General features: G+C 40.5%; 1 protein-coding gene across 4 annotated transcripts in view; it reads right to left on the bottom strand.

Annotated features, from left to right (window-relative positions):
- Positions 1 to 25,245, bottom strand: part of SAXO6 (stabilizer of axonemal microtubules 6) — a 34,336-nt gene extending 9,091 nt beyond the window's left edge. Inside the window, exons 1-10 of one of the 4 annotated variants that reach the window (XM_077833227.1) lie at positions 24,910 to 25,245; positions 23,746 to 23,860; positions 17,650 to 18,023; positions 17,070 to 17,204; positions 15,452 to 15,631; positions 12,315 to 12,454; positions 10,326 to 10,425; positions 4,484 to 4,522; positions 3,921 to 4,096; positions 339 to 620 (exon numbers count right to left, since the gene is read on the bottom strand). In XM_077833227.1, coding sequence (XP_077689353.1) covers positions 339 to 620; positions 3,921 to 4,096; positions 4,484 to 4,522; positions 10,326 to 10,425; positions 12,315 to 12,454; positions 15,452 to 15,631; positions 17,070 to 17,204; positions 17,650 to 18,023; positions 23,746 to 23,860; positions 24,910 to 25,245 — 1,877 coding nt within the window. The remainder of the gene's footprint in view (positions 1 to 338; positions 621 to 3,920; positions 4,097 to 4,483; positions 4,523 to 10,325; positions 10,426 to 12,314; positions 12,455 to 15,451; positions 15,632 to 17,069; positions 17,205 to 17,649; positions 18,024 to 23,745; positions 23,861 to 24,909) is intronic. The other 3 variants (XM_077833254.1, XM_077833236.1, XM_077833246.1) reach the window with 3 other exon arrangements.
- Between the last annotated feature and the right edge of the window lie 1,342 nt (positions 25,246 to 26,587).

Raw genomic sequence — 26,587 nt, 5'->3', positions numbered from 1 at the left:
CTACAAATTACACTTTAAAAAAAAAGTTTTGCATTACTAAAATCTAATTTTCTTTGACGGAAATCATTCGCTGAGCCAAATCTGCGAAGCAGCTCAGGGTCTATTTCTTCCTCCATTTTGCCCTTCATCTCTGAAGGAAATTGGTGTAAGAAACAAATCCTCTCTTATTCTGAAGTTTAAGACACTTGTTGCTAATTATTAACATACAGAACTTGTCAAACTAGTGCCCTAGCTAATTACCTGTTAAGTGCATTAGCATGTAAAGTTTAGTTTATTTTTAAATCACCCCATAAAGCATGGAAAGGTAAGAAGAAAGACAATGAAATTTTAAAATGTACCCTTTTACTTTGTTGTCCACAGTAGGATCCTTATTTTCTTTCAATTTCTGAGCCTCTGCTGATTCTTGTTTATTTTCTTTTTCTTCATCTTCCTCTAATCCTGGTGGCTGATTTTCCACTTGTTCAGTACTGTCTTGTTCACCCCAAGCTAGACGTCTTCTGACTGGTACAGTAGAGGCATCTGACATGCCTAACTTCTCTGTATTGTTCTGTTGGGACTGTTCTACTGAGTCAGGCTGCCGCAGTATGTTTTGGCTTGCAGACATCTGTTTCTCAGGAACTCTATAAAACAAAGCAAACTATGTTTCCCTCACCAAATATTCACTTGTTTTTTTCCAATTTACTACGTATGTGTCTCCATAAACTGCATACATCCAATTCAAGAACCTGTCAGAAATTAAGAGTTTAGTTATTAAAATGAATACAGATTAATCAGTCATTTTCAAAAAAAGGAGCTTACAGTAGACTTTTAAGTCCATACTTCAGCACTTACTTAATTTTCACATGTGCTGAGCACCTCAGTCAATGGGAATTGTTTGATGCTGAACACTTTTGAAAATTAGGCTGGTGTTAAACAGACTTTAGAGCCTATCTTAAGGCTCCATCTTTTGAAAATCTTGGTCTTTAAATTGTTCATAGAAATCAGGCATTTGTGCATGCAAATGAAACTAGTGTACAAAGATCCATTTTGCACAAAAACAAACCAGACAGTTTTGAAAATCTGGCCTTGCATTTGATATCAGACATTATGGTGTAATAAACCATAATGTCTTAAGTTTCATCTTGCTTTTATTATGGCTACAATTACACAAATAGATCAATTATTCTCCCTCCCCCCTAACCCCATGCCTCCAAGACACTGCCTGGGAGAAAGTGGGTTGTATATATAGTATCCCATACAATGTTTTGAACAATCAGATTTAAGGTGAGTGACCAAACTGCTTTTTTTGGTTTAGGAATAATTACCTATACAACATTATTAATAAAAGTCTCTAAAACTTATTAGCAATAAATGACAAAATTAGTATCTGCTCAATCCATCTTTATGGTCCCCAAGGGGCAGAGGCAAAAAAATGTGAATACATAATTGCTTTTTCTTGATTTTAGAAACAGAAGTGCAGTGGGACTAGATCTGCTATTCACAAGCCTATTGATTTGTTTCTACAAAAACACCAATACAAATGTATGTAGGCATGACAAAATTTACATAATGTAGGGTTGTGATAGCGTGGGAGTAGCCCAAGGCTAACTCACCACTCTGTAAACTTCCCTGCAGGTGCTAAATTAGGAGATAATTGATTAAGGACTGAATGATTAATCAGTTAACAGGGGTATTCAGTTCATCAGATGGGGATGGTTAAAAGGGAGACAGGAACAGAGAGGGAAAAGGAAGGGCAAAGCAGCCCAGGATCTCAGAGAGAGGAGATTTCTTCCCTCCACCCCCAGCTTGTACTTAGAGAGAAGGGTGAAGCTTGGGGAAAGTCTTATTCTGCAGAGAGACAACCATAGGCATGCGCAGCACATTTCATTAGGGTACGCACCCAGGGAATTTTTTTTTTAAGGCGAACATTTATTAAATACTCTATCATAAAGGACATTATTTTTATTTATCAAACAAACTAAAGAAACTAAAACTTAATTAAACTTAATTTTTTTTAAATTAACAACTAAACTTTACTTAAAAAATGAGACACAAAATACTAAATTTTTGCTGTAGTGATAACCAGGCGTATACAAAGATACAGTCAATTTTCATGATCTTTATCTTTAACCAGATAATGAGCTAACCCAAATTGACCAAAACAGATTAAGGTTTCTTCATCTTCCTGTCCTAGAGAATGACGTTGCTCACCAGGTTTTATGGACTTAAATTCCTCAATCACATAAATGTAATTAACTGACGAAGCCAATTCTTGTTCAATGTACAAAATAATAAGTGAATCGAGGCGCTGTTGCGACATTGTACTTCTTAGTTTGTTTTTCACATGTGCTAGTTTCAAAAATGCTCTTTCACGTGAACAGCTTGTCTGCTCCTTTTCTTAACAACAAACCGATCCATATTTTAAAATTAAAAGGGGGTATCATACAATTGAATTAAAACGTAAAGCCACGGGCTTGTTATGCTGTTTCAGTAGAGTACACGTGACAAACATTACCAACACAGTAGACACTGCACTGGGCACGCCTCACGCGGCCACTTATATAGGTCAAAGAATTTTCTAGAATAGTAGTCGGAAGGGGAGGGGAGGACCAATGGTAATGTGGCACCACAGTAGTGGGGACGCATGCTGTGAGCAAACACGGGTTTTCTATACAGAGCATATCATGCAATTAAATTAAAACGCAAAGCCACTTTTTTCTTTTTGAGACATTAGGGCAGGCGTGGGCAAACTTTTTGGCCCAAGGGCCACATCGGGGTTCCAAAATTGTATGAAGGGCCAGGTAGGAAAGGCTGTACCTCCCCAAACAGCCTGGCCCTGCCCCCCGCCCATTTCCTGCCCCCCCTCAGAATCCCTGATCTATCCTGCTCCTTGTCCCCTGACCCCCCCCCCACCCAAGGTCCCACCCCCTACCCAACCCTCCCTGCTCCCTGGCCCCTGACTGCCCCAACTCCTATCCACCCCCCCCGCCTCCTGACAGACCCCCGGGTTTCCCACGATCCAACCCCCATTCCCCGTCCCCTGACCACCACCCCCAGAACCTCTGTCCCATCCAACCGCCCCGCTCCCTGTCCCCTGACTGTCCCCGGGACTCCCTGCCCCTTATCCAACTCCCCCGGCCCCCTTACCATGCCGCTTACCCTCGCCTCCCCCGCTGCAGCGGCGTGGCTCCGGCGGGACCTGAGCTCCTGCTGCTCGGCCAGAGGGAGCTCGCAGCCCCACCCCCTTACCACGCAGCTCCGAGTGGCAGGAGCTCAGGTCCCGCCGGAGCCACCCCGCTGTCCAGGGCCACTCCTGGACGCACCACGCTGAGGCTCTGGGGGATGAGGGAAGGCAGGGGCGGGGGGAGCCTCCCTGGCCGGGAGCTCAGGCGAGCCGGGCAGGACAAGCTTGCCCACCCCCGCATTAGGGTGTGCCTGGGCTCACCCGACACACCCCGTACGCATGCCTATGGACACAACTGTACATGACAAACATAGGTGCTGGAAGTAGGGGTACTACCGCACTCCCTGACTTGAAGTGGTTTCCATTATATCCAGGGTTTACAGTTTGGTTCAGTGGCTCTCAGCGCTCCCACTATACAAATGGTTCTAGCACTCCTAATGACAAATAAAACACTGGTGAACCTACACAGGAGTGTGTGAGGACTGCTTGCCAAGTGAGAAGCAGGCTGCGGGGGAGCATATCCTATCTTGTTCCTTCAGTAAATGAAGTCAAACTTCTTATTTGGGTTCTCAACACATTACAATAAAATTTTAGTAGAAAAGTATTTGAAATTCCATCTGCTTTAAATACATTTATGCAAAGTCTTGTAAACATTAGGGATCTTAAAGTTGTGTTAAATCTCAATTTACTTTTTAAAAATTTCAGTTTTTAAAGCTACAATTCTACATTCCCTTCACATCCAGGATAAGCACCTTACCCAGCTAGATCTAGAGCTCTGATGGTGTTGCTAATGGTTTCTTCTGAACTGGAATTTGAGGACACGTCCCAAAGTCTGTTGTTATCTGAAAGAATCTGATTCAGATGATATCGAGAGAAGTGGGTTCCCTGTACTCGTTGCCTGTAAGCCTCCGCTTTCTCTCGAAGTTCTTTCACCTGCACATACAGATGTCACAGGGTACATTTGTTTGATATTTTAAAAATCAGTTAAGTTATTGTGAAGTATTATTTGCGCTTGCTAATGCTAATTACAATAGAAAGGCATGTTACACACAGAACAGGACCAGTCACAGCAAAAATACTGCAAGGTGCAATAAAAGCAAAAAAACAAAAAGTTAAGCCAAAATAGCAAATGTATTTATTTAGAAAGCATGTGTTTGAGCAGTCAAGCTAATGCATAGTTACCGATCACTTATTCAATAAGCATGAAAAAATTATGCAGCATCTATGGACAAGTTTAGTGCTGGATTCTATTTCTTCGTCAATGTTCAGAAACCATGTAATTGTTCCAAGCATTAAAACAAGAACTTAGGTGCAACCAACCTCCATATACCACATGTAATTTAGGATGTTTTGAGAATCCTAGGGGGAGGAATACAGAAACAGTCTTAATATTTCTTTTCTACGACATGACGTTAACATAACTACTGTGTGAACCATTGTAAAACTGTCACCGTAGCACTATGCTGCCTCCTAGAGATTAGGTACAAAAATGTTGTAATCTGTTATATTTTAGCAATATTTTGCATTTCTTGCAGTGATGCATTTAAGCATCTAAGTCTAACTGATCACTTTTAAATCCATAACTTCTGAACACTTCAAGGTGGATGTTTAAGTCAATAGACCTTCTCGTATGTATAAAGTTAAGTATGTGCAAATGTGTTTGCAGGATCAGGACCTTAGACTGAGTTCTTTGACACTGCAATAGTCATTTGCTATACATTTGTACACCACCTAGCACAATGGGGAACTGATTTTGCAAGGGGCCTCTAGATGCTACTATAATATCAATATCAATAGCTACGGCATTCATGCTAAGATACCAGTCACTGTAACATCGAGGCATGAGATGGAAAACATACATTTTAAGAATAGTAAGAAATTACTTTTGGCCTTAAAATATAAACGTTTTAACTCCTTAGTTTTAGTCATTATAATGCCATAATAATATTGCTAAAAATATTTTCACAAAATTAAGAAATTAGATTGTGAGAGCTCTCCCATTTCTCTCTCACACACACACACAATCTTGCCCTCCACCCAAACACTGTTTGCTAATAAAAAAATCTTGCTTATATTTTTATATTCTTAAGAATTATACAAGGTCCCTGATAGTAGCAGTATTATTGCTATACTGATACTGGCTCATGAAAAAGGTTAATGGAAATGCAGGAGAATAATATAATGGCTGAGAACACGCATGCTTTTGTATTAAATCTCAACTAGTTTATTTTATTTACCCTTCATTCATATATTAGATTTCTCTGTTTATCTGCTGGAAGAATTATACTAAGGGGGCAAGTTCTGCCTTCTGTTTTACCCATGTAATCACAGTGCAGACAAATGAATAGAGGAGTGAAAATTCACTGGGGTTGCATTGATGTAACTGCAGACTTTGGCTCACTGGGCCTCTCAATTTAAAAACAAACAAACTATTCTTTGAGAATCTGTCATTTAAGACTACAGCATGATGATAATACAATGAAATTTGTAAGATTATTCAGTTTAAGCAGAGGGATGAAAATTAATGATAGTTGATAGGCTGAACTATAACAGGCGGATATAAATTCAGAGCAATAGGACTCTGCATGGGAAGGAAAGGCATACTAGAATGTCTGCCTCCAGTGAATTGTGAAGTATAAAGAACAACCAAGCTCTTTCAATGACCCAGGAGCTAGCATTATCTCAGCAGGACACAGACCCTAGACAGTCCTACTGTGATTATGAATTACCTCACATTAATTTTTTAAAAGGATAATTCAAGGCGATTTTTATTCTACTGCTGGAAAATAACCCTTACTAATACATCTTAGAACAAAAATAACAAGGAGTCCTTGTAGCACTGTAAAGACTAACAAATTTATTTGGGCATAAGCTGTCATGGGTTAGAACCCACTTCATCAGATGCATGGAGTGAAAATACAGGAGCAGGTATAAATACATGAAAGGATGGGGGTTGCTTTACCAAGTGTGAGGTCAGTCTAACGAGATAAATCAATTAACAGCAGGATACCAAGAGAAGAAAAATAACTTCCGAAGTGGTAAGAGAGTGGCCCATTACAAATAGTTGACAAGAAGGTGTGAGTAACAGTAGGGAGAAATTAATATTGGGGAAATTAAGTTTAGGTTTTGTAATGGCCCAACCACTCCCAGTCTCTATTCAGGCCTAATCTGATGGTATCCAGTTTGCAAATTAATTCCAGTTCTGCAGCTTCATGTTGGGAGTCTGTTTTTGAAGTTTTTTTGTTGAAGAATTGCCACTACCATTCTAAAATATATTAGAACAGTTTCCTGCAAGCAGTCACTATAGCTAAAGCTATAATGAGACTTTCATTATAACCCTTGTTTTCACATGCTTTAGAACATCTCTTTTGGGGCTGAAATTGTGTGGTCTCAGCTCATAGGTGAATGCTTTTGCAAAATTTGAGAACAGCTTCAGGTGTTTAAATTACTAAAGAGTGAAAAAACAGTTTAGTTTATGGGGGTGTGATGATGTGTGAACCCCTGACTGACATGTGTGTGCTGGCAAGGACCCCCATACTGTAGATACAGTTACACCAGCAAAACTGCACTTTTGCTGAGGAGAGGCTTGAATAAGCTATGTGGCCGACTGACAATATCTTGAATAAATCTTATTGAATTAAGAAACTTTTTTGAATTTGGTTAAACCTTATTCAATTAAGGTTAGTACCTTTGGGCTACACTGTATTAAAAATGCAATTGTGTACGTGCTATTGTGGCACTATAGGTACCTTCTCTAGTAGGAAGGGGGATGCTAATGTACTTCCTCCATTATCAGCCCTTTGAGGCGACCTCTCTGCTAAGATGTACATACACTAATTCAAACTGGATTCTCCAGGGAACAACAGACAAAGAAAGGCTTTTTGGATAAACACCCTGGTTTTAAACTGGCTCATGGCCTTCTTCCTGATCCACCAAATGGAGAGGACTCTTTGTCCTGAGGGCCCTTATTCTTTGGGAAGAGTTAAAAGGACTGGATCTATTGAGGCCTCATAAATCTGGGTGCTTGTTCTGAACTGAAGCTGTGATGAACTTGTAGCCACAAGCAGTCCCTTTGGATGTCAGAATCCATGTTAGGGTGAACTCTGGTAAACTTATTAGCATGCATGTAATTTCTTTTATTTTTAATATATTTTCTCTGTAATGTTTTTTATCTTAAGAATAAAGTAGGCTTGCATAGGAAGTGCTGGGTAATACCTTATAACTGTAGCAATTATACCTATTAACCGTCTCTGAAGAGAAAGCAAGCATGTGTCCTTGAGCAACCTGTCTGTGCTGGGGATAATACAGTGAAGGCAGAGAACTGTGTATGCTGGAAATACCCCTGTTGGGAGGGAGAGAGATGCAGGTCTTCACCCAGAAAGGCATCAACTGGGGATCTGGAAGCCTGAGAGTGGGTCCCTTCGCTGCGGAAACACAGGTGCAGTTGCCATGACTATACCAGTAAAAATGCAGTTTTGTCATTATATTCTGCGTCCGCTCTAGGAGCACGTTGCCAGAACAGAATACTGATATAACTATTAGAGTGGTAGCCATGTTAGTCTGTATCAGCAAAAATAACAAGGAGTTATAAATAAATTTGTTAGTCTCTAAGGTGCCACAAGGACTCCTCGTTATTTTTGCTGATATAACTATATTGGTAAAACCTTCAGAGTGTAGATCTGACCAAAGGCCTGGGAATGGGGATATAACACTCAAGGAAATAAATACAGGCATGACTGGCACAGTTTTGTTACACTTTTTAAATTGGAGGTAGAGGTAAAGTAAGAGGAATGGTAGGAATGCGGGAACCTATCTAGCTAGAATCAGCAAGCAATGTTTTGTAGATGTCAGAGCAGAGGCCAGTTTTAAGGAGAGATTTGACAGAGTTAAGATAGTAGTTGTATAGATCTTTTCATGGAACTTTTCCACATGCATCCGGGATGGCATGGAGAAGGCAGGGTGGTGGTTGAACGGAGAAGCTGACAGGGTGGACAGTAAAAGCTAGCGTTGTTGGTAAAGTGACAGTGGTGGATGACAGCATGATAAATTACGAGATCAGCTAGGCACAAAAGGTCTAAGTTGTGAAGGGCCAAAGCACATTTGTGTCACTGTTTTTTATTTTCTTTTTTTTGGAAAAGGAGGGGCGATTGTTTTGGGGGTTTTTATTTAACTGATCATAGCTTCACTTTTTCTTCCAGTTAGGGATTTATATTCGTCTCACTGATTTGCAGAAATCTATTTCTCAGATGGTGGAAATCTTTTAAATTGCAAATGTATCTGAAATATTTTATTCGGTTCTATTTATTATTTGTCACATATGGCCTGATCTTGCAGGCCTTAACTCAAGGAAAACTAGTGGAGAAGCAAAGATCAGGTCCATAAGAGTTATTAACTTGTTTTATGTCCTTCTTGTACCTTTTCTCCTGAAGCTTGGTAAATTCCCAGCTTTAACTTACTTTTCAGCCTTTACTACACTTCAACTCATTTTTAATTAGTTAAAAAGTATAATAAAAATAACTGCAAGCCTCCCTAGTGAAACTATTTCAGAGACAAAGGGTTATATTGTATTCTCATTTCATTGTGTGAGGATATTAGTCAGACACAGTAATAAGAGCCAGCAAGATGAGAACACCCCTCTAGAACAGTGGTGTTGGAACACTTTTTATAGTGGAAGTGCTCAAAGCCATTGAACCAAACTGTAAACCGTGTATATGAGGGAAAGCTACTGCACCCCTGCTCTAAGAGCTATATACTGCTCTCTGTCTACAGGCAGAACTAGTCTGATATACTCTCAGGTGAAGTATAAATCAGAATCTGAATGGCAGAGCCCAGTCAAGGAAGATGAAAGGGAAAGTTAAACAACTTTTGAAGTATACACTATAAAAATATACTGTCATAAGTAAAAGAGAATCTGGTGGAGAGAAGAGTGAGTGAGTGAGTGAGTGTACAATCCTACCAGTTTTGTTTTGAATACTTCATCATGGAACCTCTTCGTTCCCATGTGACTTCCAACAAGCTTTCTCTGTGACTCCCCATAAACAAAAAATCTCCTGGGGAAGGCCAGGCTCAACTGGAAACATACGTCTATTGTCCTAGAATGTGGGAATTTGCTCATTTCTCTTACTCTCTAATGAAAGGCCACAAACATTTACCTCCTAAAACTCTCCACCTCACCCCAGTAAGGATCACTATTGCCTGATAAGGCACAAAGTAGTTCTCCATTAACAGCAGCTTCATCCATGATTTTGATAAGTACTGCATGATTAGACTAAAAAGTAGTAGGAAAAAAGATTCTAGCAGATAAACATTTTATTTCCTTGTCCTCACCCACCCCATAACCAGTTTGGGTCACCTTACAGCCACACACTATCTCAAACTCCCTCCCTGGAGTTTTTAGTGTTACCTTCACAATATCTCAAATCCTACGGGCATGGGAAATCGTCATCTGACAAAATGGTATTTCACTTTAAAAGCAAAGGGTTTCCATAACACTTGCAATCAGAGTGTGCTCAATAACTTAGAAATTCCTAAAATTTTAATTGTACTAAGCTGAGGTTTCATACATACCAAAACTAAAAAATACTGTTTGTTTTTAGTCCTCTTAGGTCCTCATGAGTTTGGTTTCACAGTAATTATTATGAGGTTCAATTGTTCTAAAATTTTACAGTGACACATCTCAACAAATTACAAAATTAGTTCCCCATATAATACTATATATACACATTTAGGCAAAACATATCTTTATCTCAACAAAGCAAAGTAAACTTGCTTGGTATAGCAAGTGAAGCAAGGGATCGGAATACAATTCCTTTTCACTCCCTCTGCATTAGTGTCTTTGGACGCTGACTCTGCAAACACTCAGAATGAGAGGCCTTTCCCACAGACCATCTCAATTACATTTCCACCCTGGTTTGATCATAACTAGTTGGACCCTACCTTCTCAGCATGTCCTAGGCACAGAAATCCCACTGTGGAGTCACAATGTCTGCCCCATGGACCACACAAAGATATTGCAAGGATTTGATAGAATGGAGTACCTTGGGGTTGGGCCCCCTACAAAGGGGGTGAATCCTGAATTTCCTCAATGGGAGATGAGGACCCTCAGCACCTTGCTCACTGGGGCCCTAAAAGAATGCTTAGAAAATTTTATATGGATACTCACTTGATCTGGTATGTTTCTCCTGATACGTGACCAAGCTCCATCTTTGTATAAATATTGAGCTGGGGACAAAAATTTTGATCTATATTCAGTGTTCACCTTCCTAGAACATTAAGGGGGGAGGGGGGGAGACAGTAAAATTTTATTTTTTTTGTTTATCATCTAGGAGACTGTTTAAAAACAAATTTCATAATTACATAAATATAATTATAAGTGCTCTTGCACAGTAAAAGCTGCATGACAATTAAAGATGAATTCCAAAGCCAAAACTTTGAAAAATGTGTGCCTCAAGTTAGGCATATTTAGGCACCTAAAGAAGTACTGTGATTTTCAATAGTGCTCAGCACTTACTAAAATTAATTAGTCTTCACACATTTCCCCTCATGTGAAATATACAAACATATAAACATATACTGAAATTAGCTCTGTCTACCTAAAAAATTGCTGAGCAGTTCAATCATCCTCTTTTAATCTTGGCCCAAAATACAACTAACTTCATTTTCAGCATAAACGTGAAATAACCCTTTTGTCCAACACTTCTTCAGGAATACAGACTATAAAAGGCAAAAGTTAAAAAGTAAAATTAACCCAGTATATATTAATATGTAGGAAAAATTCAGTTGACATCTCTCCTAACTTTTGACCAGAGTCCTGTTTTCCCTTCCCTGAAACTGACACAACTTGGTCCCATATGTTCTACTAATGATGGTGTGACTGAACCAGCTCAAGAAGCAACACTGCAGCGCATCCACACTAGTCATTCTGTTTCAGGAGTATATATTGCAAAGCATTGACACATATCAGATGCAGTTTCTTTCTATCAAAAGATAAGTGTTGTGTGTTTGCATGTGTTCACAATTTGGATTTGCTCTAGTAACTGCTTTGAATGCTTCTGTCCTGCACAAATAGCCACTGTAGAATCATGAAGGGCAGCGGCTACAGTCTTACAGAAAGCAGATACCATGGCAGAGGATCACCACCCTTCCCTCAAAAGCCACTGCCAAACTGACTCTGAGCCTGAAGGCCGAAACACTGACAACCAAAGAGTTAAGGAGCCTAATCTCATTTTATTTTCATTTATTTTTCCATGAATAAATTGCATCTGTTGCCTTTGTGTTTTTTCTTGGTTTGTAGCAAAACAAACTTATCTTCCAAGGTCCAGAGACAGGAGTGGCCCAGGCTTAGACAGAAGACACAGAGCCACCCCATCCCAGTAAAACCTTAAAGAAAACAAGTGGGTGAAGGAGCACAATAGGAAGGCACATGGATTTACTAGAGAATGAAGGTGGTGGGGTGGATTGTACGTTTCTGATTAATGTCCATTTTCTGGGGTTTTCTCTTTCTCTTTTTCAGATCTTAGAAGCATAGGAGCTGCTGCTTTAAAAAAAATTAAAAAGTGTATGGACTGCCAAGGCAATCCTGGCAATGTAAGTAATGCTGAGAGGCAGAAGGTATATGCAATACCCATAGCATCATCTGACTAACTCAGTTTTCTCCATGTTTTTCAGGTGACTCTATGGCTCAGGAAAGTTTTCATGTTAATCTTGTGTGCCTTCCTATGATGAGGCATGGTGGGAACTGGGCAGAGCAGAGAACAACCAAGTACCTCAAGGCCAGCATGCAACCAGTAAGTGAGCAGCTTGACAGGTGACTGAGTTAGCAGTCTACATTTTCAAAGCAGTCACTGAAAGATAAACAGCAGCAATAGGGGACTGGACTGGGAGAACTAACCGAACTCCTGCTTTTGTTTCCAGCACTACACTGGTCCAGCGTGAGCTGGTGAAGGATGAAGCAGTGTTTTGGTTTATCCACAGCAAGCACAATCACAATGCTAGTATGAAGTTGAAAAAAAAGAGGTATGTGGACAAGAGGTGTTAGACAGATATGCTAAGGTAATGCACTTGATTCCAATGTCAAAATGATGAATGCCCACCACACCTCACAATATTAGGGTGCTGAATACCTAAGTTCAGTTTTTCTATACATACATACCCAAGACTTGTATGTAAAGAGCGGGGCTTTTGAGTAATATGTTGTTTATTTTTTTGTTTGGGTGGTTTCTGTTCTGTTTCTGATTTCCCTTGTTTTGGTGAATCTCCCGCTGGCTTTAGGAATGTTTCTTTCCTTTCATTCTAAGGCAAAGATAATTTTAGAAATACCATATTAGCTAACAAACTAAACAAACTCTGTAAATGCAAATTCTATGTCACACTAGCTTTTTTTTTTTTTTTTTTTTTTTAACATTTTAAATGATAGAATCATAGAAATATAGGGCTGGAAGGGACCTCAAGAAGTTATCAAGTCCAGTACCTTGCACTGAGGCAGAACCAAGTATCCCAAGGCCATCCCTGACAGGTGCTTGTCCAATCTGTTTTTTAAAACCTCCTATGATGCAAATTCCACAACCTTCCTGGGAAGTCTATTTCAGAACTTAAATACCCTTATAGGTAGAAAGTTTTTCCTAATATCTAATCTGCATATCCATTGCTGCAAATTAAGCCCTTTACATCGTGTCCTACCTTCAGCGGACATGGAGAACAATTGATCATAGTCCTTTTTATAACACCCCTTAATATATCTGATGACTGTTCTGAGGTCTCTCCCAGCCTCCTTTTCTCAAGACTAAACATGTCCAGTTTTTTTAACCTTTCTTCACAGGTCAGGTTTTCTAAACCTTTTATCATTTTTATTGCTTCCCTCTGAACTATCTCCAATTTGTCCTCACCATTCTTAAAGTGTGGAGCCCAAAACTGGACACAGTCTCCAGTTGAGGCCTCACCAATGCTCAATAAAGTGGAACATTTACCTCCTGTGTTTTACATATGACACTCTTGTTAATACATCCCAGAATTATATTAGCCTTTTTTGCAACTGCATCCCGTTGTTGGCTTATATTCAGTTTATGATCCACTATAATCCCCAATCCTTTTCTGCAGTACTGTTGGCTAGCCAGTTATTCAGTGCACACTAGGGAACTTTTAGTGTACGCCAGCAGGGTCTACATGGCCAGTTAGTGCACACCCGCACGTTGCGCACTAACACACATGTAGACAAGCTCTCATACACATATTTAATGTAATCTCTACAAGACAGCAATGTTAAGCTTGCTTGTTTTGAAAAAATCTCAAAGCCTGGAAATGCCAATATTCAGGTTCCTACTGCAACATTCACTCAGCCACATCATACATCCTATATACTTTATGGAATACATTTAACATAAAACTACACATTTAATAAGAAACCACAGGAATAAAACAGTACTACACCTATGCAAGGTGGCTAAGTTAATACTGCTATATAAATCTTATCTTTGTATTTCTGAAATTTAAAAAATATGGTACATCTTTAATGTTGCACTAAAGTAGGGGGAATTTTTGTATTTCTTCTATTATTTTGTGAGAAAGCCCCTAAAAGTGACGTGAGAAGAATTTTAGGATTTTTTAGAAAACTTGGCTTGCACTCTTTTTTGCTGCGTTGTGATTTACAAAAGGTTTGAGGGTTTTTCCCCTGTTCAAATTTTTCATTTTTCCTGCTTGTTTTTTACCTTAAATCTCAGCTTTGTCACATGTGGCTATCTGGTTTTGCTGGAGGCCCTCAGATATATATTGCAAGAGCACACTGAACTGAAGAGGCGGGTGTGATGAATCTTTAGAAACACACTGTTCTCCAAAATATATATTCATCACTGAAGATAAATATATATAAAAAAATGTTTCCGACAGCGTAACTAAAAATTCCTTACTCCTTCATTTGCTCAACTGTCTCTTCTCCTGTAACGTTATAATTTTACTTACTTCTCCTGTTCTCTTCCAGGGTACACTATAACCTGTATTTCCAATGTTTAAAAATAAGCAGAAAACTTAAACCAAACCCCAAACTTTTCAGACTTTCTTCATACTTGCTAGAGAAGCAAAACAGAGGGCAAAAGCTAGTTTATCAAGAAACAGATATGATGGACTGAACAGCGTCCCATCCAGACCTCATTACTGAAGGATGCATAGCCTACTCTGTAGGGCTTTAAAATGGGTAAAACACTGAGCAGCATACTAGAAAAATCTTGTTTATCCTACGACTGTGCAAAGTAGGTTAGATTTTACGTAGTTTGGAACTCTCAGCCAGACAGAATACCATTATTCCAGTGGATCTGAGTTTAATAAAAAGACTATCGTCATGTTCCCTGAAGGCTGTGTCTACACCGATATTTTTTCTAAACATTTTCTACTACTGGTATAATTAGTTCAGCTCTGCTACCAGGAAAAAAAGCCCGTCACTACCAGTGTTCTTACCATAGTGTATTCTAAACCAACTCAAGATGAATTGGTGCCAAACCTGCACCAACAACCCACACCTTCTCTAAACTTCAAGTGCACTGGTGGTAGTACAGCTGAACTGGCAATAGCAATGGTTAAGAAATCTTTGCAAAAATAATTTAGTGTATGCAAGACCTAAAAGGTAGTTGACTGCTGTCTGGGCTTTACAAAAGACATCCTAACGTTTGAACTAGACACTGGAATCTGTCTATACTACATGGTGTGCTATCAACTTAAAAAGTGAGTTGAATAAAAGTTACAATCCCTGCACCCATTTTTTCTTTAAGCGTAACTATAGTCTGAAAATTGACTGTAAAATTGGTACCTTTACACAGACTGGATTTGTTCCTTGTACATGTTCAAATGCATAGCTTTGGAGTTTTGTGATTACAAAAAAATGATTGCTTTTTACTCCTGTTAGACTTGGAGAACCAACACACTCAATAGAAAGTTAACTGAATTCTACTCCTTGTTGGTCATCAAGAGACTGCACAGGTGCCAAGCAGGGCATAACTTGCCTGGCAGAATCCATATTGCTAGCAGCAGTACACAGAAAGGAAAGAATCTCAGAGCCAAGCTAAGGATTTGGGTTGGCAGTTAGCAAAAAGAAAAATCTTTTATTTTGGAAACTGAGCACACTTCACACAGAAATCACAGAGACAAACCCAGGGAGCCTCACAATGTTATTTTTAGAGTCCTTTTTTAGAGCAGAACCATTCCCAATGGACTGCAATGTCAAATGTAATAATTATAAAACTTAACAGAAAAAAACACTATAAACAGACTACTGAAATACCATTCAAAGATGTATATGAATACCTTTCTTTCAGGGGAGATATTTACTGGTGCACATACAGGAAATTCTCTCTCTTCCAAATCACACTTCAGTTTTGGTCCCATCACTGGAGGAGAAACTTTGAAACTTCTCTCATATTCAGTTTCAGGGATAATTGTGGGAGACTTAAATGGGGGAATGGATTTACTTGTATTGTGAATAACCTTTGAATTTAAAAAACAAAAGAAGTTAATTTCCTAACCTTAAAGTCAAATTTTCAAAATTAGTTACCGTAGTGACTCCTCCAATATGCACACAGAGAAGCAAAGGGTGAACAAATACTGCATGAGGAAAAGTTACCTATTAGATTTATAGGCTAAATGGGGAAATTACTTAATTTCAGTAATTATTTTTCAGTTTATTCCTTTGCATGAATGTAATTCAGAGACATTTCTAAGTCTAGACCCAACTACTTTTCCTTATTTGTGACTTTATTTTATTTTTTCTAAAAGAGCATATTTTCTTCAGTTGGGGACGAAGGTAGTTGGCAAATCTTTGCAATTCACCTTTAGATTGGTATTCAGGATCACAGATTTTTGAAACAATACACGATAAAACCTACATTACAGCCTGTCAGTAAGTACTGATGGACTCTTTCATGGTTTAAAATAAGGCTCTTATTGCGCAGTAATTTGATCCATTCCTTTTTCTGCAATTAATTCTGTGTTATAAACGAAGATGTAATAGTCAAGCAAATTCTACAACTGGTCAGACCTGATCTTCCCACAGATTACTGAAACTTAAAGGACACGCCATATGCCATAGAGATAAATTTTCCTCAACTTTGCTATATGGGCTTGGATTAGAACAATTATCTTGAGGTCAAGATAATTTGGGCATTCTTAATACATCTGTTTAAGGATCAGGTATCTCTACTACTGTAATATTCAGATGTACTTTTCATCAAGTTGTTCACAGATATAAGTCAGAAAGTCAAGATACAATACTCTGTTAATAACACTAGAATCTCATGATAAAAATTTCAATCTTAAATCCTGATACTGCTAACACTTTACATGTGTATAACTTTACTATTCTGAGTAGTCCCACTGATCCCAAATTTGTAGTAAACAGTAGTAAATTTAAACACACGTGTAAACATTTGCAGGATCAGGGCCCTTACACTGTATGTTTTTGGAGTAAACTTCAAAAGAAAAAAAACCTTACAGCTTCAGACTTCCTGTTCTTTGCAATGGAACAGCTGTTTTAATGAGCACCAATTAGGAGAGCATCGTACGGATTAGTAATAAAATCTCAATGAAAAGGAGCGCTCTGTGAAGTCTTTCATAATTTAAACAATGTGATATTACAACACCTACCTATTATTGAACTGATCCTGCAGACTCTACACAAGCAAAATTCCCACTGAAGTACATAAAATTGCAATGAGAGTTTTGCTTGCATAGGGGGAGGCAGGATCAGATCCTTTTATAAGGGATCATATGTGAATTAATGCGCTTTTATATATTATAAAACAAAAGTGGCACTGTAAATAACATACCAATCTACCATAACAAAATATAAGGAAAGTATTGTAATTAAATGACTTTATTGACTGATAAACTAAATTATATATTTACTTTTCAGATTCTTTAAAATTACCTGGTCAGCTGCAAGCATTGGAGAGTTTTTTGGGGGGGTTTTCCATAAAAACTGCCTTTGATATTCAGAATTTCTGGGGAAACTATTTGAAGGTGAAATATTCATGCCCGATTTCTTTTGCAGGACTCTGTGAAACTGTCAATGAATCAGAAAAATCTCCACTTATTGTTCTCCTCTACTTTCTGTTGCTGCAATTTTCTTTTAACTAAGCTGTTATAATCCACATCCTTAGATCAGGCCAACTAACTGAATGAAAGATACGCTATCTCATTCTCGACAATATCTTGGAAGACTACAAATCATGGGCTAAATTCTAGTTCACTTGAAATAAATGGTAAAACTCCCATGGACTTAAGTGGAATCAGAATCTGGTCCTAACAAACAGCTCTTCCAACATAATGCGGTCTTAACATAGATTAACATCAAAATACAGAGTTGCATAGAGACAAAGTTATAAGAAAAAGAAGAAAGTTTTAAGCATGAAAGCTTGCTTAACTGTATTTAATTTACTGTAATAGTCACATTATTAACTTCAACCATAGACTATAAGAAAGGGAAAAGTTTTTCTAATGATCCCTACCCCATTATCCATTTTTTCTAAGTGCTTTTTTGGAGATACAAATACTGCTTTCTGGTTCACTGGAGTTGCGGGTGGCAACTTCTTCCTACTGTTTTCTGCAAGGGTGATGGCTGATTCAATCCTAGAATCTGCAGAGTGAGACCGAATTTTTTTAGGAAGCCTGGGTGCTTCAGGTGTTTCAATGTTTTCCAGATTTCTATCATTATCGTGGTTATCTGTGTGTGACTCTGCAGGCCCAGTGCCTTCGAATTCTGGTGCGTCGTCCAAATATCCCTCCAAATCGCTGTCCCCTCTCCAATCAAAGGACTTTGAAATCTGTGGGTTGAAGTAAGGCACCCTTCTCTTGGAAATGAAGTTTGGCTCTCTTGTGATTCCTGCAAAATATGCATTAAGCTTGAGCACAATAAAATAAGTCTATTAGGATTTAAAGACACTGGAACACAAGATCAGAATGTTAACATACTGGGATGAGAATCTGAATATATAACACTAGATTGATTTTTAATAAATTTTGTAGATCTTTGAGCAAAGACAGTTTACAAACTATGGGCCTGTGAAATGTTGAGCTCTTACATACATGCTGAGTGCCTTTAATTCCCAGCTGAGTCAGTGGGAGATGTGGGTGCTTAGCCTGTCACAAGATCAAAAAGAAAAGGAGTACTTGTGGCACCTTAGAGCCTAACCAATTTATTTGAGCATAAGCTTTCGTGAGCTACAGCTTACTTCATCGGATGCATACTGTGGAAAGTACAGAAGATCTTTTTATACACACAAACCATGAAAAAATGGGTTGTCATAAATATAAAGGGAAGGGTAAACCCCTTTAAAATCCCTCCTGGCCAGAGGAAAAATCCTCTCACCTATAAAGGATTAAGAAGCTAAAGGTAACCTCGCTGGCACCTGACCAAAATGACCAATGAGGAGACAAGATACTTTCAAAAGCTGAGAGGAGGGAGAAAAACAAAGGGTCTGTGTGTCTGTCTATATGCTGCTTTTGCCGGGGACAGACCAGGAATGGAGTCTTAGAACTTTTAGTAAGTAATCTAGCTAGGTATGTGTTAGATTATGATTTCTTTAAATGGCTGAGAAAAGAATTGTGCTGAATAGAATGACTATTTCTGTCTGTGTGTCTTTTTTGTAACTTAAGGTTTTGCCTAGAGGGATTTTCTATGTTTTGAATCTAATTACCCTGTAAGGTATCTACTATCCTGATTTTACAGGGGTGATTCCTTTACCTCTATTTACTTCTATTGCTATTAAAAGTCTTCTTGTAAGAAAACTGAATGCTTTTTCATTGTTCTCAGATCCAAGGGTTTGGGTCTGTGGTCACCTATGCAAATTCGTGAGGATTTTTACCAAACCTTTCCCAGGAAGTAGGGTGCAAGGGTTGGGAGGATTTTGGGGGAAAAGATGTGTCCAAACTACGTTTCCCAGTAAACCCAGTTAGAGTTTGGTGGTGGCAGTGGATATTCCAAGGACAAAGGATAAAATTAATTTGTACCTTAGGGAAGTTTTAACCTAAGCTGGTAAAAGTAAGCTTAGGAGATTTTCATGCAGGTCCCCACATCTGTACCCTAGAGTTCAGAGTGGGGGAGGAACCTTGACATGGGTGTTTACCACTACAAAAGGTGTTCTCTCCCCCCACCCCACTCTCCTGCTGGTAATAGCTTATCTAAAGTGATCACTCTCCTTACAATGTGTATGATAATCAAGTTGGGCCATTTCCAGCACAAATCCAGGTTTTCTCCCCACCCCCCCACAAACCCACTCTCCTGTTGGTAATAGCAACAGAGACAAACACCTACAAGATCTCTATCAAGCATTCTTACAACTACAATACCCACCTGCGGAAGTGAAGAAACAGATTGATAGAGCCAGAAGAGTTCCCAGAAGTCACCTACTACAGGACAGGCCTAACAAAGACAATAACAGAACGCCACTAGCCATCACCTTCAGCCCCCAACTAAAACCCCTCCAAAGCATTATTAAGGATCTACAACCTATCCTGAAGGATGACCCAACACTCTCACAAATCTTGGGAGACAGGCCAGTCCTTGCCTAGACAGCCCCCCAACCTGAAGCAAATACTCAAAAGCAACCACATACCACACAACAGAACCACTAACCCAAGAACCTATCCTTGCAATAAAGCCCGTTGCCAACCGTGCCCACATATCTGTTCAGGGGACACCATCACAGGGCCTAATAATATCAGCCACACTATCAGAGGCTCGTTCACCTGCACATCCACCAATGTGATATATGCCATCATGTGCCAGCAATGCCCCTCTGCCATGTACATTGGTCAAACTGGACAGTCTCTACGTAAAAGAATAAATGGACACAAATCAGATGTCAAGAATTATAACATTCATAAACTAGTCGGAGAACACTTCAATCTCTCTGGTCACATGATTACAGACATGAAAGTTGCGATATTATAACAGAAAAACTTCAAATCCAGACTCCAGCGAGAGACTGTTGAATTGGAATTCATTTGCAAATTGGATACAATTAATTTAGGCTTGAATAGAGACTGGGAGTGGCTAAGTCATTATGCAAGGTAACCTATTTCCCCTTGTTTTTTCTTACCCCTCCCCCCCGATGTTCTTGTTAAACCCTGGATTTGTGCTGGAAATGGCCCACCTTGATTATCATACACATTGTAAGGAGAGTGATCACTTTAGATTAGCTATTACCAGCAGGAGAGTGGGGTGGGGGGAGAGAAAACCTTTTGTAGTGGTAAACACCCATTTTTTTCATGGTTTGTGGGTATAAAAAGATCTTCTGTACTTTCCACTGTATGCATCCGATGAAGTGAGCTGTAGCTCACGAAAGCTTACGCTCAAATAAATTGGTTAGTCTCTAAGGTGCCACAAGTACTCCTTTTCTTTTTGCGAATACAGACTAACACAGCTGTTACTCTGAAACCTCACAAGATCAAGTCGTACAAGCCTCTTTTGCAACTTCCAGTGTAATCAATGGGAGTCAGTGAGCATAGCTGAGGGCAGAAATTTAACCCGCAGCCACTACAAAGATTAATTTGGCTAAAATTATCAAATCATCAATCTGCACTGGCCAAGCATGGCATGGAACTTCCTAAATTACTTATGTATGTTGCATAGGTGCATTGCTGAATAGGTTTTAACCTTACAGTCACTGGAGAGCAGTAACCTGTCACCATATGCGTAATAACATTCTGCACAGACACCTGCACAGATTTCTTCTTTCAAAAAAAAAAAAATCTTCGAGAGTAGCCTTTAAAATAACTTAGTATCTTTAATACATTACACAATATTTTTAAAGCTTAGGAAACATCTTTCCCTATTTACACAAAAAAGAGACACTGATTATCTGAGATGGTTTTAAACAATTAAAAAATAGCTGATTTATGTAAGATAAGGAGAACAAAATTAGTCATTTTAAGAGGGAAATGGGTGGTTAAACATATAGTAGTTAAATAAAGTGTGACAACAGAATCCTGCTGGAGAGTGTTAAACAACTAACAAAGGACTCTATTTGGCTGAGATGAATAGTTGCAGAGTATATAAACTAATCTGTGAGGAATTAGGGTACAGCTAGAAAGAGAATATACTGTCTTTCAGGCAGAAGGTAGCATATTAAATGTCAGATGCATAGAATGTTTGGGCTACAAAGCATATAAATGCCAAAAGTAGTAATGTAACATTTGGAGGAACACTGGGAATATGGCAGAATTAAATTTTCAGCACTCAAGCTGACCTATCTGTTTGTTTGGATAAGTGTTATGAGTAATTCTTAAATTGCCACAATCTGTTAAGAGAAACTATTAAGTATGCATTTCAACCGAAAAGAGCCAAAAGTGAGCCAAACATTATCAGTCAGTGGAGACACCAATCTGTGTCTGTGAGTAGTGTTCCAAGGATGTGTGTGATTAAATGTGATCAGACAAAGAGGTGGGCATATAAAATGGAAGCAAAGGTCTGGGGGAGACATAACCTAAGCACAACAAAAACTATGAAAACAGATGGCTTTTTTGCCAACCCACATGATTTTGAGTCTTGTGATATCTGATGTTTAGCTTAAATCCCTAGCTCCCAGAGGCATGTGAGTAGATGAGAATCTTAGTTTAAAGTTTCTAGCCCTCACGGTTATGGAAAAAAGCTTGAAAATGTGACAGTTTACAAAGGCTCAAATCAGAAGGCAATAAAAATTACCCAATTTTTTTAATTAAGATTTTAGCCATTTCTGTGACTTTGGGTCTAAGACATGATTTTTGAATGTTTGGTGTTAGTAATACTGGATTCAAATAAAAGGGAATGCTTGTAGCTTTCTTGGAATTGCTTTGAAAGTCTTGCTGTCACTGACCACTTGAAGACCATGTTGGTTTGAGAGACCAGAGAGAACCAGCACAGATAACACAGTTCCAAACTCTTATTTTGTGTCCTGAGACACACACACACACACAGAGAGAAGACTCTGATGGCCAGGTGATTTTTAAATGCCACCTGCAAAACTCCATCTGAGGACTTTCCAAAAAGGTAAGCTGGGGAGCTGTTTAACTTAAAAATCAACACTGCTGAATTCATTCAAAGTTACATTAAACTCCAGCTTGTGCAACAGACTGAAGCAAAAGGAATGGAAAAGCAATTTCAAAAGCATCACTGCAATTTTTAAGATATTCATTTTGGAAATAATTTGACTAAATAAAATCCAGTAACATGGATACAACTTGTTGATTATAAATTGTTAAAATGCAAGTACTAGTTTAAGACACAAATGGTACTTAAAATGTAGTATTCCTATGAAAACAATGGGCAGAAATGTGCAGTTTCCTTAATAAGAAAATGCAAGTGCAAATGTTGGGACTTGTACAACAATGGCACTTTTGTTAGAGAACTGCCATGATACTGTTAAATTAACTCTCCATGCTAACAAGGATTGTAATTTATTTTTAGCTCAAGAGAAAAAAAAAAAGCTTTCTGTTTTCCTAAAGTAGATATTTTCCTATCCTGTGATTTGATCTTTCTTGAAGTTATCTTTTTTTAAAAACCTAAACTGAGATTACTTACAGTTCAATTTTTAAAAAAAGATCCAGGCCAGGGAGAAGGGCATGATGAACTATCCAAACCAGGGCCCTGATTGTGCACAGGGCTGAGCACAGTGCCCTCACTTTGGAGCTGAATGTGCTCAGCACCTCCCACAAAACCCTAGTTCCATGAAGAATTGAGCTCTTGGGTCTTGATAGTCAAGGCACTCAGCATCTCACAGAATTGAGTCCCAGGTGCCTAATAATTCACATTTCATGAAATCTCATTGTAACTCACCTCTATTCTATACTATGCATGTTCTTATACTACTCTCATCACCATAGTATGGAAGTCTCAGAAACTTCCAGTAGCGCATTAAGCAACATGACTGCAACCTGTCAGGTGTTTATTCTCATTCTCTTGGCAGGGGAACAAGTGTTCTGTTTTGGGAATATTTTTAATAATACCATACACATTGCTATATGATTGTTAGAAAAGGCAAGGTCAAAGACACTACCTCGCACTTAGAGCAGAAGGTGGTGAGATGGAAGATAGGATAATTACTTGTCTTGACAAAGCTATCAAATTGCCTGATGCTTACACTGACAACCAATTTTACTACCAGTAGATGACTCTTATAATGCTTAAATGTCAAGCTCAAAGAAGGCAACCAATCTTACTCTAATATGTACACTCTGCAGACTATTTCATATCTATATCCCTTCATTAATCGCTTATGCCTATTCACTAGTTCAAACTTTTCCTACTCATCTTTTGCCTTCCACTTAATGTGTGGCCTCTTTTGTCATCTCTTCCCATTCCTGCCTCTGTCTTGTTTCATGCAAAGAGTAATAGTGCCTAATTATTTTACTATAACTAATTTGCTTTATTACCTCCACCCTGTACCCCTGCAATACAACCCATCTCGTGCTAACTCTGTGCCTATGTTTAGAGCTGGACATACACCATTGAATGACATGTACATTTCTCACTTTAGATAAAAATGTAAACTAGTTCATTCTCTGCAAAACTTGGGCTCTGTGCAAAGATGATGTATGAGTTATGGCAGTTATTTCTAATAGCTTACCTAGTTGATCAGACCGAAGTCCAGCCCTTGAGGATTTTTGCTCTCGTGAAGGGTTACAAAACTCTGACAGATCTGACTTTTTCCATTTGAAGTTCCTCTTATATTCACTCAATCCCTACAGCAAATGGACATACACTGTGAGTAGTGCCATTTTTCCACCTACCTCCCAACAACAGATCTCCCAGCACTTAAATATCCACAGGCACATTGTAAAGCATAATCGGTCAGATAAGCAGGTAGGTACCTCTGCTTCTAAAACAATCTTGATCAAAGTAAGCAAAAAGTTTTTGTTCTGTTTTCTGACAGTAATGTCAGAAACAGTGCAAATACAAAGTCATTTCACATGTCAAGGATACCATCTAGAATGTGCATACTATTTAAAGTTTTAACTACATTTTAAAAAATAAATACTATGGATCCAGTTCATCTCAAATTTATTCCTTGGATCATATTTGTCTGAATCAATCTTCTTTGGAGCAAGAACCTTATTTTTCTACATATTCTGCTGAACACCTCGTACATCTCTTGTACTACATAAATAAGAGCGAGATGCCACATCCCCTTAGTTCGTCTCAGTTAAGAGACCTGCTACTGGATGAGCACCCACATGCCACCCCCATCTTGTGCTACCCTGGTGCCACACTGTACCTGTACCAACATGCAACCCTTCTCCTGTACTCTACCTCAGTACCCCAGTGTCCACACAAACGATTCTATGCCAGTGCAGTGCCCACACAGATCCTGCACCATCCGCCTATCCTGTACCATCCCCCCATCCCATGCCAGCCCAGTGTCCACACAGGTCCTGCACCATCCCCTTATCCCATGCCAGCCCAGTGTCCACACAGGTCCTGCACCATCCCCTTATCCCATGCCAGCCCTGTGCCCGCACAGGTCCCGTACCATCGCCCCTTCCTGTGCCAGCCCCGTGCCCGCACAGGTCTTGTAACATCCCCCCATCCTGTGCCGGCCCAGAGTCCACACAGGTCCTGTACAATCCTCCCATACCCTGCCAGCCCAGTGCCCACACGGGTCCTGCACCATCCCCGGCCAGCCCAGTGCCCACACGGGTCCTGCACCATCCCCGGCCAGCCCAGTGCCCACACAGGACCAGGACCGACCGGCCCTGACCCCACTCCACGCAGCTCATCACCCGCTCCGTGCCTGCTTGGTTCGCACAGCGCCGGTGCCCGGCCGGACGGCGCGGGGGACAGGCCGGAGACTAAGCCAGGGCCCGGGAAGGCCTGGCGGGCGGCCGCCCTCACCTTGAAGCGCACCGGCATGGCGGCGGCGGCGGCGGCGGGGCCGCTCCGGGCAGGCGGCTGTAAACACTCCCGTTTCCCTGGCGAAGCCCCCGGCCTGGCTTCCCTCCCCCGGCGCCTGCGCGGGGAGCCGCCCAATCAGGCGGGGCGGGGCGACAGGCCAGAGGAGCCGCAGCGGGAGCGGAGCCTGGCGTCCCCACGCCTCGGCTGCCAGGCAGCCGGCCCGGGCCCTGCCCATCCGCGCGCGGGCTGCCCCTGCTGGGGGCTGCTCCGGGGAGCCCCGAGCGCGAGGCCGGCGCCCAGCACGAGCCCGCTGGCTTCCCCCGCCGCGAGGCGGATGGTCGCCCCGTGCGGGGCTTCTGCTTCCCCGGGCTGGCTCCTAGCTGGGCCTTCCGCCGCTCGCCGCCCCCCCGCAGCGGGTCCGCTGGCCCGGTGCTGAAGGGCTCCAGGAGCGGGCTCGGCCCCAGCCGCGCGTCGCTGGTGGATTGGTGGGGAGGGGCTCGCTGTGAGGTGCGGGCACACGCGCCTGCTCGCTGCTGGGAGCGGTGCGGGTACGTGGCGCACCGCTCCCCGTGAAGGAAAGGCGGAGAGGATCCCAGGGTGCCCCAAAGAGGAGCCCAAGGCTGCAGGTGCCCAGGAAGGGGAATGAGCTGTGCTGGTACAAGGTGCACTACTAGTGTCCACTGTAACCGAGGCCAGGTGTACACTATAAATAGGGTGACCCGGTGTCCCGATGTTTAGGGACAGTTCTGATTTTGGGGTCTTTTTCTCATAATAGGCGCCTATTACCCTCTACCCCCTGTCCCGATTTTTCACACTTGCTGTCTGGTCACCCTAAGGATAAACTTCCATTGGTATAACTGTCGGCTGAAAAATTCACACCCCTGAGCAATACCTAATCCCCATGTAGACAGGGCTATGTTGACTGGAGAGCTTCTCCCCTCTATATAGTTACCGCCTCAGGGAGGTGGATTAACTACCCCAGTGGGAGAACCTCTCCGGTGGGTGTAGTAGTGTCTTCACTGAACTGCTACAGCGGTGCAGCTGCATCAGTGCAGCATTTTAAGTGTAGACCTGTCCTGAATTCGCACGAGGGAGTTACACCCGTTTAACTATATGGGTAAAAAAATCACATCCCTAATCTGTTAGTTACTTACATCAGTACCAAACCTGAAAGTAGGTTTTAGAGAAATAGAGCAAAATTGTGTTTCATGTCTTTCTGAAGCCTGTTTAGGCACTGTGCCACTAGTGCTCCTCCACTCTTTGCAGCCATTCACTGACCCTTATGGAGCCAGCAGACCTTAATCTGTCTCCTCCCAAATCTCTGCTCAAGGCTCACTTCTTTTGACTAGCTTTCCACTCCTAATCTCCATTGTGGCAGTATGTGTGCCTGATCATACTGAATTAAAAAAACATGGTATAGAGAGGCGCAAAACACTAGAAATATTAAGTTTTATGGAGTATTTTACATACCCTTTCTGTCCTCTGCTGTTGACCCTCTCCACCTTCGTACCTAGCATGATCTGCTGTTGCTATTCACTGATTTGTCTGTCTAGTGTAGACTAAGCTTCTTGAGATAG

The sequence above is a fragment of the Eretmochelys imbricata genome, chromosome 1, assembly GCF_965152235.1.
Source record: "Eretmochelys imbricata isolate rEreImb1 chromosome 1, rEreImb1.hap1, whole genome shotgun sequence".
NCBI classification, from domain to species: domain Eukaryota; kingdom Metazoa; phylum Chordata; order Testudines; family Cheloniidae; genus Eretmochelys; species Eretmochelys imbricata.
Note: the sequence above shows the minus strand (reverse complement) of the source record. Positions and strands in the feature narration are given on the sequence as shown.